This window comes from Lepisma saccharinum, chromosome 8 (assembly GCF_977018435.1).
Source record: "Lepisma saccharinum chromosome 8, izLepSacc3.1, whole genome shotgun sequence".
In the NCBI taxonomy this organism is placed as follows: domain Eukaryota; kingdom Metazoa; phylum Arthropoda; class Insecta; order Zygentoma; family Lepismatidae; genus Lepisma; species Lepisma saccharinum.
In genome coordinates this window covers 69,277,581-69,290,402 of record NC_139236.1, presented here as the reverse complement: position 1 = coordinate 69,290,402, position 12,822 = coordinate 69,277,581, and the positions used below count along the sequence as shown (strand labels likewise).

At 32.1% G+C, this 12,822-nt stretch overlaps 1 protein-coding gene across 1 annotated transcript; it reads right to left on the bottom strand.

Moving 5' to 3' along the window:
• Positions 1-3,326: 3,326 nt before the first annotated feature.
• LOC145991529 (uncharacterized) lies at positions 3,327-12,397 on the bottom strand. The gene is made up of 2 exons (XM_083127550.1): positions 12,315-12,397; positions 3,327-4,724 (listed from the first exon to the last, which is right to left on the bottom strand). Exon 2 carries the CDS (start codon positions 4,699-4,701, stop codon positions 3,643-3,645), a length of 1,059 nt encoding a protein of 352 aa, XP_082983676.1. The 5' UTR covers positions 4,702-4,724; positions 12,315-12,397; the 3' UTR covers positions 3,327-3,642.
• Positions 12,398-12,822: the final 425 nt, after the last annotated feature.

The window sequence follows — 12,822 nt, the reverse complement described above, 5'->3', positions numbered from 1 at the left end:
CGAAGACCCTTCAGTTTCATTACATGTTGACGAATAACAATAAACGTTCTTTCCTTCTAGTAAAAGATCCTGACTAGTACATACATGAAGTTATCTCATTTGTACATTTCCATTTCCAATATCTATCTATTTTTTTCTCTGTACATCTCCTTGTTTTGTTCTTTTCCATAGCTCCTCTTTAGTTATTGCTTCGGGCCATCCAATCTAAATATGAATCGTAAACACGTTTATGTATCTTATAACTCGAATTTCTTTCCGTGTTTCACAGTGACGTGGCCAAGATTTTCGAAGGGGGGGGGGGGGTTACGTATACTTTATCTTGGCAGTCGGCCCTCATTTTGTCATATTTTCCTACCTTTGACGTTTTTTTAAAGGAATACTGGCTCAAAGGAGGGGGTATAACCCCCACCAACCCTTCCTCTTGGGCATGCCACTGATGTTTCACGTCAATAGAGTAAGATAGATTTTATAAAATCATTTACTTTACATGTGTTAATGTTTATCTGTTTATGTTTCCTCATCGATCAGAACATCTGAAAAATATCGTCATTATTCTAGCTTTCATAGAATAAAAAATTGGAGACAAGGACATTCAAAAAGTTAAAAAAGAAAAAAATACCTAAGTAGATTTTCAATGCTACTTAGGTAGATTTTTTTATCTTCTTGAATGTCCTTGTCTCCAATTTTAAATTTAGTTTCAGCCTTATTGTGAATCCTCCTGTAATTTACTCGGAATGTTTGTAAATCTATAAAAGCTAGTAGGCATACGTCAACATCAAACTCTAAGAGTTACAATCTCCTTGTCATGTCTCAAATCCAATTTCTATTTTTTCGTGCTACCCCCATAACCTAGAACAAAAACAAACAGCAATGGAGACAAAAAAAAAACAGCCTGACAAGACAATAATAATGTAAGTTATCGTCCATCTTTTCAGCTAACCAGTGACTAAAAAGTTGAACTTTCTGGAAAAATAATCCGTACAGAAGAAGTAAGTTATGCTTCAAGCTACTGTGGAACATTCGTATGTTATCGCACATGTTTCGAAACCTGCATGTCGTTACAAACACGTCACTGATTAAAAGAAAAATGGGGGGCATGTGACGTTGAAGATAAGAGCGGATAGGAAAGAATAGGTGAAGGAAAAACAAAAGAAATACATTTTAAGAATTATTGACATGAAGTGTCTCTTTATCTCGAAACTGGTGTCTTCAATAATACTCATTATGATAGATCGGTATTTTTCTTAGCAGTGCAACAAGGCATATGACTGGCTACTCGAATCGAAATTCTTAGAGATTTGCTCTAGCTTATAATTCCAGCACTTCACCTACAAGCAACTGTTGTAGATTTAATATCAAGGTTAGGCATCTTACATATATCTCAAAGACAGGTGAAAATATTTAACACAGGTGTCAAAAAATGAAAGCTCACAACTTTATTCTGTTTAAGGAAGTATAATCTTCATCAATAAAATAATTTTAAAGATTGTGCTTATTTTTAAAATTGATTGTCGGTTTCTTTAGGGCCTCTTCGATGGGGTGATGATAAAGTCGTCGCATTGTAATCAAGAGATTTCGGGTTCGATACCCGATGGAGGCACATAGTGGTCTTGATTTCACTATAAATGTACGTCCAGTAACGTATAGACTATCTGTGCATAAAGTGGACTTTAAACAAAACTTTTTTTAAAAAAAACTCTAGCTTATTTAATTCTTAATTTCTGAAATTTTCCATCGCTTCTTTTTTATTCTGCCTTTTTCTTAGGATGATGCCTAAACATGACGTCACTATATTATAACTTTGAGCCCCTCCCGCTCTCCCTTCCCATCAGCGTATAACTGCTGATAGTGAACAGGAAGAAACTGGCAAATGTATGTGAAGTGAAACAGCAAAAATGAAAAAGAAGTTCATGTTTGCGCCGATTCTTGCTCTGTCGCTCTGCTGGGAAAAAGGGACCGATACTTTTGGCGCACCCGGTAGAATGTTCCAAGTCGAGTAGACGCTCACAACGTTCGTCAAAGGAGAAATACGCGTTAAAGTCACAAGGTGTTTGGGAGTTCTCTTAAGTAAACACTGGCAGCAAAGTGGAACGTGCTATGAATGCAAAAATGCTGCTTATTACTTGCGCTTCTAACTGTAGTTCTTCACTGAGATGACTTTGGGACCAACGCTTGCTACCACAATAGAAGGAATACCATGAAGAAACACCTGTGACAGTTGGGACTATATTTCTCCTCAAGATTGATGTGTTTATGAGGACAGCTGGACCAGCAAATCTGTGCTGGACAAATAGGATAAACAAATTGCCTTCCCCGGTCATGACGTAAGAATAAAGAGTTCGGAAAGTTACATCATAGGCCGCACAGATAGAGTGCTTCTGCCTTTTCATGTTGACTTTTGTGAGCGCACAAGCGGATTCGACGTCCGGTGGCATGGTTGTTTGTCACTTTTGGCTAACCGCAACGATGAGGATATATATATATATATATATATATATATATATTGTCTGTGTGTGTTTGTGCTCGCGCGTGCGCTTTTATTTCTTTTTGTTATGTCGCTTTTCTGTCACATTTGTAGCGACGTGTTCTGAAAAACATTATCTGGTTTATCGCAACAGTAGATATCAAAATGACACTATGAGCGCATCTAAATTTAAGGGATAAAATATTAACAAAAACCATTAACTTTTATGTAAAAACTATCAATTTTTGCACTAGAAACCACAAAAAATATAATATTTTCCTCAAAAATAGAGCCCCTTAATAGTATTATTCTCCAGCGCAATTTGATCAAGAGCTGTGAGCGCACCTAAATTTAAGGCGGAATTTTTCGCCCAAAATCATAAAAAAACCATTAACTTTTGCATAAAAACTATCAATATTTGCACTAGTAACCACAAAAAATATAATATTTTCCTCAAAAATAGCGAGCCTTATTTATTTAAAAAATATGGGCGCAAATCGATTAAGGCGTAGTTTTTCACCACAAAATCATAAAAAAACAAGACAAAAAAAAATCTAGAAAATAACAATAGTTTCATGCAAAAAATATAATATTTTCCTTAAAACAGTTTTTATGTATTATTCTCCAGCGCAATTCGATTAAGGGACAACTTTTCACCCAAAAACAATAACCCACCCACCAATTTTTTTTAATTTTCACACAGAAACATACCCCTTAATCCACCAATTTATTCCTAGCCCTACCCTGAATAAGAGCTAACAAAAAAGTAATAAAAAAACAAGAGCCCCGCTTATAGAGGTAGCACGAAGTGCTTGCATCTCCTTAAAAATATGAGTGCCTTTCGCTAACTTTTTTAAGAAAAAATAAAAAACAGTATAGCCTAAAACTAAAAAATCTTAACACTTTTCACTAAAACAATGCAAAAATCGAGCTTTTTTCAGGTATTATTTTCTAGCACACCTATAAAATTTAAAGGTTTAAGTGTTAAGCTAAAAACAACGAAAAACATACCGAGACAGTTTATTTTCCAAAATAACTATTTTAAACATTTTTAATATATTGGCAATGCTAATGCACTACTTTAATGTGTTAAATATTAACTATTATAAAGATTTCTCCAAGGCAATAGCAAACAAGTTCAGACACTGTTCTAAGAAAGCTGAATGTACAAAAACAACTTAAAACAACAAGCCAGCTTCCAGTTCTTTTTCCAAGTCTATGTCAACACCAAAGGGTAGTGACGGAATGCGAGATTTTAGACCTAGTTTCTTGTGTTCGTTTGCACTAATAACTGGAAGCGTAGAACTGTTCAAACGATCAATAAACGCCATAGCAGCTTCTTCTTTTGATATAGCCCAGTATGGTTGTACTTTGTCGAATATCAGGAGTTCTACAGACCGCCCCATCTCTAATGGCCGATTTGCTATGACTGAATCAAAACGCACTGAATTTGGCAAATACGTATAAGGACTTGAAAAATTGAAGTCATTAAAATGCTTTCGCATCAAGAAATGACATGTCTCGTGGGTGGCGAGTGTAATTAAATCAGCATTATTAATTGTACTCCCAGAATGGCCTGCCAAATTGTTGGTACATATTAAGATACCATTCATTAGACACGCTCCTCGTAGGATGTCTAGTGGTTCAAATTTGCTCACACCAAGTATCTCCATATTTTCAATTTCTCTTGGTAGGTCTAAACTGCATGTGCTCTGGCCTAAAAAACAATTCATGGTGTCCTGCAATGCAGTCAAGATGGATGTGCTCTGCAGAGCATTTCTGATGAATTTTGTACGATCCTCAGTAAATATCCACACATGCCCTTCTTCACAGGACCAGTTTGCAGGAACAAGAAATGATGATATTTTGTAGTCAAAAAACTCATCAAGGGTAGTTAGTTTGTGTGCTTGCAAATAAGCTGAACTGACTTGGTCGTATAGAAGACGTACATCCATCTTCGAATAATGGATGAAAATTTGAAGACAAACTTTCTTGGCTTCGTTGCTGAAATCACCTTTCAAAAATTTAATAAGTTCTTTTGTGGTGCTGTGCTTCAGAATCAGGCCTTGGTTCAAAATATTTTCAAGCACAGAGTTGCGCAAAGTGTTGAGATCAAACTCCTCCATCTTGATGGGCATTTGGTTGATAGGAGTTGTTGGCGATTTCAAGAGCAAGTATTCGATTAAATTAAAGTCTTCCTCCTCGTACCGGGTAACTACGTCTTGGTACAAATTCATCTTGCCCCTTTCAAAAGTTGGATCTGAAAAGAAAATCTGAATAAAATATTCCAGCATTTTTAACTGATTTAAATGATGTTAAATTAAAGGATGTAATGGAGTTATTAAAAGAAGTAAATTCTGGAAGATAATAACTTATAAATTTTAAAATTTTAATTGAAATGTGGGCAGGGCCATTTAGTTTTTTGGGCGTAGAAAGCTTTCTACGTCCTATGTTATTGTCTCGCAGACATTAGTTCGATTGTTACATCGACAAAAGAAAGCGATGAATCGATATATATGTGTTTCCATGCTTAGGGTCGATTCATGTATATCGATTCTGCAAAATAATCAATATAAAAGCACAAGAAAGTGGGAGAAATCAGCATGCGCGAAAAAAGGAACAATATGGAACGCCAAGGGTCGCTTAATTTTCATTTAAATATATTTTTTATAATTGAAAATATATTTTTTATAAGTGAAAATACGGAAAATGTTAAACGTTAACGTTTAAATTGATCCGTAATTTTTGCTATAATATTTTGTATATAATAAAATTGAATAAGAGGTATTTTAAACAACATGATTGCGTACATTTATATAGCAGCGCTTTTGCGATAATGTGCAAAAACGCTCCCTTTCGTTTCCTACTGTGGCTTCGTCTTTTATCGCGCGGGTGATATGAAAACGTTAACACTTTCTACGCCCAAGATCGAAGACTTCGTGTCTTCCTTGTTTAAGTTATAAGCAAACTTTAACATTGCATATACAAAACTGAAATAAATTAGATTGTAAACAAATACAGGTAAGAATAATAATAAAATTACACAAAAATGAGAAATCGTAACTATATGCAATAGAATATTTAAACTAATTAAAGATTATTCAAGTCTTTTAATGATCGACATTTTTTCAGCGGCTCTTGAAATTTAACTTCTTTTTTAATCGTTTCAGTTTTTTTAACTGCACACGTTGTTTTCACCTCCCGTAGAGTTTGTAAATTTAAAGTAAATCGTCCATAATTATCTCGGGGTGGTAAATTAACAACTCTTCTTTGATTATAATAGGATATATTATTAGCTTTTAAATATTTTACTACAGTTTTAGGATTAACTTTATATTTTTCACAAAAGGAATTAATAGAATTAGATAAAAAATTATAAGATGTTAAAAGTTTAATAAATTCGTCAGGTGTAATCGGCCTTGACATTTTTTTATTTATTTAAATTATTTTTTAAAGTATTGTAAAGTAAGGTATTGAATTGTAATGTAACGTAGAGTATGGTAATGTATAGTATTGCACTGTTCGGTATTGAATCGTAAAGTATAGTAATGTACTTAATAGAGTAGCGAATTATGGTAATATTGTATGGTAATAAGGTGTGGTATTGTATCGAATGGTAAAGTATGGTAACGTAATGTAAGGCATCATTAAAAATTATATCTTATTAAATGGAAAAACAAATCAAATTATTTACCCCCAGTGAGAGTGAATTAATAGGATTAGATAATTTAATAACCAATGTACCTGAATTACAAGAATTAATCGAAGAATCGGGTTATAATATTCAAACTATCAATAATGGTGTTAAAAACCTTAAAGGTCTTCCAGATTCATATAAAGACATGATAATAAAATTTTTTAAAGCATTGAATAACACACATATTACTAAAGAAATATATAAATACTCCAATTTTAGAAATCAAGAAATAATTGATAAATTATTAGCCAGAGAACAGGAATATAAAAAAATTATAACAAAACAAGCATCTAAACACAATGATGAAAGTGGTATAGACGAAATGAACAAAATGTTTAGTACAATGATAATAGAAACAAAAGACAATAAGAAGATAAGTAGATATATGAATAAAACTTTATATCAATGGGAAAATAAAATAGCCATCATTCCTATCAAAACGATTTAAATATAGCCGATATTGCTACCAATTATCTATGTTTATTTTATAGCCTACATAAATAATAAATCTTTTAAGTTTTTGTTATAATCATTTTTATATGTAATCCTAATTTGTATTAAATTTCTATGCTGTGCTGGAGAATGTAATTCTCTAAATTGAAAAAATATTGGGAATAAATAAATGGAGGTACAAACCAAAATTTTTTCAAGAAAGAATGAAAGCCCTATATAGAGCAGAGGACACTGCAACCAACGAGTTTGAAAGAATAATGATTAGAAATATGAATGCTCAATTTAAAGAGTATGAAAATAAAATTTTAACCTTAGCTAAACTAGGTTTATTAGGGATTACAATCCCCAAGCATAAGCATTGAGAATTAAATTCTCTAGCTAAGAGGGTTAACTCACGTAAAACATAAAGCATTGAAAATATCTTTTCCTAAATAAATGGAAGCGCACGAAGTGCTTAGTCCAAAGGACGCTCGATGTTCTAAATGTTTAGAAATTAAATCTCCAGACGATTTCTATAATTACAATAAAGATAAAAGTTGTAAAAAGTGTGAAATAGAAAGAACATGTGAAAGACTTTTATGTGACTGTGGTAGATATTATACTAAAACACATTATCATAGGCACCTAAAAACTCAATTACACTCACGTAAGTTCGCGAAACTTTGTTTAGCATAAAAGGGGGATTTGTGCAGCGCACTCTGTGCTAAGACCTCCAGTCGCTTTACAACTGGTCTGGTAAAGTTAATATTGAATATTTTTTTATATAATAAATTGGCTACGAATAATGGAAGAACGTTTAAATGAATATACATTAAAAGATTTATATAATATTGCTAAAGAACTAAAAATACAATACATTACGAGATATAAAAAAGCTGAGCTGATAAAAGAGATCATCAGGCAATATGAAAAACGTAAAAAAGAAGAAGAAAATAAATGATTTATTTCCATTTGACGCAGATATAATAGTACCTCAAAAGAAAAAAAGAATAAAACAAATAAAATGTGAAATTTGTGGTAAGTACATTAAAGAAACTAGGCTACAACTTCATAAAGCAAAACATAATCCTGAATCTGATTTTATTTTAGTTGAAGTTGCTTTTAAAGGTAGGTTATTAACTTATCAACATAATAATAGAGAAGGTAATACAGACGTAACAAGTTACATGGATTCAATTAAAGATAAAGCAAATAATCTTATTGTAAATGCTTTAAATATGCATAAAAACATTAAGATTAATTTAGAGTTAGAATGTGAATTTAAAAATTTAGAACAAGAAATGACCCACAAGTTTCAATTACCTAATGTAATAATCAGATCGTTTGAAGAACTTAGCCTATTCTGGGATACTCAAAGAGATTTATTTATAGCCAGATGTGATGAATTAGAAGCCAAAGGATCAGGTTGGACTTTAAGCAGAATAAATAATTTAAGAATTAATATTAATAAATATAAACCATTAAGCGGGTCATCTTATAAAGATTTGCCCAAATTAATTAAGGACAAACAGGCTTGTATTAATATTAAAAATAAAGATAATAAGTGTTTTAAATATTCAGTTTCATGTGCATTAAAAACCCCGAAAAAAGATCCACAAAGATGGTCACATTATGTGCAACAGAGCTGCACGTCAGCGACTCTTGATAGGCCACAATACAAAGATTTATTAAATTTTAATGGAATTGAATTTCCAGTTAAAATTCAAGATATTCCTAAATTCGAAAAATTAAATAAACTTAACATAACGGTATTTGGGTTTGAAGATAAAGAACAAGTATTTTATCCATTATACCATAACAAGAAACAAGAATATAATAAAAATATTGATCTACTTTATTTTGAAAATCATTATTGTTGGATTAAAAGTTTAAGTCGTTTATTGAATAATCAATTAGAAATTGATGGACATAAAAAATATTTCTGCCGAAGATGTTTAAATTATAGTTCTAGAAGTGAAGAAGCTGTTAAGAAACATCAAGTAATATGTAATAACAATGAAACCTGTTTACCTGTTATGCCTAAATCTAACATAGAAAATGGAATAGAAATTAAACCAACAATATCGTTTAAAAATATTCAAAGAATGTTGAGACATCCATATGTAATTTATTCCGATTTTGAATCCATTCTAAAACCAATTCAGAGCTGTGACCCAAATCCAGAAAAATCATTTACTATCAAAAAACAGCTACATATTCCTTGTAGTTATGGACTTTATATCAAGAGTGTTTACGGAAACATTAAAAATCCTTTAAAAATTTATAGAGGAGAAAATGCTGATAAAAGATTTATAGAACAGATTACAGCTCAAGCCAAAACAATATACAGTTTACTCAAGGAAAATAAAACCATGACAGATGTTGATCTGAAAGAGTACATGAAAGCTAAAACATGCTATCTATGTGAAAAAGAATTTACAGAAAAAAATTCAAAGGTTCGCGATCACGATCATTATAGCTCAAAATACAGAGGAGCTGCATGTAGAAACTGCAATTTAAAATACAAACAACCACTGTTTATTCCAATACTATTCCATAATTTGAGTTCATATGATTGTCATCTGTTTGTTAAGAATCTGGGAGAGGACAGGAGTAATCTTAAGTTAATTCCAGATAATGAAGAGAAATATATTTCATTCAGTAAAGGTTTAAAAATTGGAGAAGGCATCATCGAATTAAGATTTATTGATTCATTTAGATTTTTAGCGAGTAGTTTAGATGCACTAAGTTCTAATCTAGAACCAGAACAGTTGAGAGAAACAAAGAAATATTACTCAAATGATAATTTGGGTATTTTATTCCGAAAACAGGGGACAAAAGTGATTAGAAAAGGCATCTATCCTTATGAATATATGGATTCATTTGAAAGATTTAGTGAAACTAATTTACCTTCAATTGATAAATTTTATTCTACACTAACAAAAGAAAGTATAAGTTGGTCTGCATACGATCATGCTAAAAAAGTTTGGAACAAATTGGAAATAAAAGACTTGGGTGAATGGCATGATTTATATTTAAAACTAGATGTCTTATTATTAACAGATATTTTTGAAAATTTTAGAGATTTAGCATTGAGCTCATATGAATTAGATCCTGTTTGGTATTACACTACTCCAGGATTTGCTTGGGACTGCATGTTAAAATATACCAAGGTTCAATTAGAACAATTAATGGATTATGAAATGTATCTGTTCTTTGAAAAAGGAATTAGGGGTGGAATAAGTCAGTGCTCTAATAGGTATGCGCTAGCAAGTAGCTCGACTACGTCTAGCAAAGCAGATGAGAAGACACAAATTCATTATAATGATATGAACAATATATATGGACACTCATTATCACAAAAATTACCTCAAAAGGATTTTGAATGGTTCACTGAAGACGAAATTCAAAATTTAGATAATATTTTAAACTCAGATGGTGCTACTGGTTTTGTCTTAGAGGTTGATTTATCATTTCCAAAAGATTTAAAATTGCATAAACGGTTTAACGACCTTCCACTTGCACCAGAGAATGTAACACCACCTAACGGAAAGGTAAATAAATTACTTTGTCACTTCTGTGATAAAAAGAATTATGTTGTTCACTATAAAATATTAAAACTATATACAGACTTAGGAATGAAAATAACTAAAATTTACAGAGGAATAAAATTTACACAATCAGACTTTATAGCACCATATATTAAATTTAATACTGAACAGCGACAGAAAGCGAAGAATGAATTTGAAAAGGATTTTTGGAAATTAATGTCTAACAGTGTATTTGGTAAAAGTATGCAATCAGTTAGAAAGCAACAAAATATTAAATTATACACTGAAGACAATAAAGTCCAGAAAGCAATAAATAAGGCCAATTTTAAATCAAGAACAATATTCAGTGAGCATTTGGTAGCAGTACATAATTATAAAACATCAGTTAAATTTGATAAACCAATTTATATAGGCCAAGCAGTACTTGACTTAAGCAAGGCCCTAATGTATGATTTTTACTATAATGTTTTAAAAACAGAATTTGAAGATGATATTAAACTTTTATACGTAGACACCGACGCATACATATTTGAGCTGAAAAATCATGATTATTATGAATTTATGAAAAAGCATTCTGAGTTATTTGATACTTCTGATTATCCAAAAGATCACTACTTGTATTCAGACAAAAATAAAAAAGTAATTGGAAAAATGAAAGATGAATTAAATGGCAAACCAATGTTAGAATTTATTGGGCTAAGGAGTAAAATGTATGCATATGGAACTGACGATAAGGTAGACAAACGATTAAAGGGAATTAAAAAAGCAGTATTAAAAAAGGAAATTAATTTTGAAGATTATAAAAACTGTTTATTCAATGAAAAAGAATGCTTCCATAAACAGCATGTTATTCGGAGTCATAAACATGACATTTACACTGAAGAATTAAATAAGAAATCACTCAGTTGGAAAGATGATAAAAGATCTCTAATTCCTGGAAGTACAGACACTTATGCGCATGGACACATGCTAGTCTGAAGGTTACTTGTGTTACTTCTTAAAGGTACTTTGAAAAAAATAAAAAAAGGGTACTTCCAAAATTTATAAGTATAGTTTTAAAATTTTAAAGCCATTCATTTTTTAACACATTCAGTGAGTATGTGTCGCAGCGGTTGCTCGCCTAGTGCGTATGACACTGATGGGTGTCGCTTGTTAGTGTTAACTAAATGGACGACTGTGAACTCAGCTCCTGACTTGAGTCTCAGTCTTTAGAGACGCAGCAAAAGTGTTAAAGGTGCTTCAGCAGCAGATGTGTTACTCCACCGTCGTTAGGCCACTACTGTGGTGTGGATTGGATTTTTAATTTATTTTTTACCAGCGGCGTTGCAAAGCTGCAGTGTGAGAAATGAGTGATGCACTAACAGCATTTCACTCAAGAAGAAGTTTGAATCTAATTACAGTATCTAGTGAAATTGGTTTCAGTACCTAGTGAAACTGATTACAGTATACCTAGTGCAACGGACACATGCCAGTACCATAATTATAATATTAAAATAATAACAATGCTAATGGAGTAATGGTACATGATTATGAAGCGCTGGTGCTTAGAGCTTGTCACAATAATTAACATAATAGCTATAATGTTGGACACGAGTTCACTAAAATGTTTTTGAGAATATGATGCACTGTACCTATATTGTTGACAGTAATTTGTTCATTTTGTGTTGCTTGCTTTGTGGGGGAGAGCCAAAACAATGGCTAAGCATCAGTGTCATTTTTTTCTATATTGGCTAGGCTACTGTTTACTTAAACGCTCTTTTTGCTTGCTCAGTAACCCTCTGTAAGGTACAGTACCTTTTAATTTATTTTAATGGACTGGCAATAAAGGCAGACCCGAATATGTTGGCCTTATTGGAAGACTACACAAAAGCAGAAGTTATAGAAGAAAGGGTGGTTCTCTCTCCCTCCATATAGACCTATTTAACCTCACCATGTAAATAACAATAGCCTCAGCATTATTTTCCTACAGCAAAAGACTACATCTAGGTACTGAACGAAAGACGTGTTGAAAAAGCTGGGGTACTCGTAAGCCTACTCTAAACAACGTCAATTTTTACCCTTATAAGTTAGTATGTATTAATTATTAAGTTAATACGCAATACGCTTTATGAGTTTAATAATTTAGACCACTAAAATGTTAACAGATAGAAGAAATAAAAACAAAACTTACTATTTTACAGTACAGGGCTGACTTGTCTTATGTGCACTGGGTATGCAGCTGATCTGTGTTGCCAACCAGCGTTGCCAGGTCATATTTTCAAAAATCGGGAGATCGTCCCCTGAAAAATCAGGAGATCTGCTTAAAAAATCAGAAGAACTAATAATAGCGGATTATCAACGTTCTGGGGTGGGGTTGAGTGGAAAAAGCTTCGGGGATATATTTTTGAATTACTCTACCTGATAACACCTTAGCTTGCTTTTATTTAAAATTAGACAAAGTTAGAGGATGTAAGAACGCCCACAGCTTTTTTTTTTAACAACACATTCAAAACATACTCGCATTAATGGTAATGGAGAAGGCCTATCATGCCTGAACCCCCGAAATATCCTTGAATTAAAACTTTACTTTCAATCACGGAAGGTAACCAACCAGTATTAGACAGATTGATTGATTGATTTGGTTTATTTTACTTCGCATCTGCCACGTTAGTCTAATCATAAATATGTGAAATTAATGA

Excerpts from the sequence above, each read along its gene's own strand:
- LOC145991529 (XM_083127550.1), bottom strand. The coding sequence starts at position 4,701 with ATGAATTTGTACCAAGACGTAGTTACCCGGTACGAGGAGGAAGACTTT.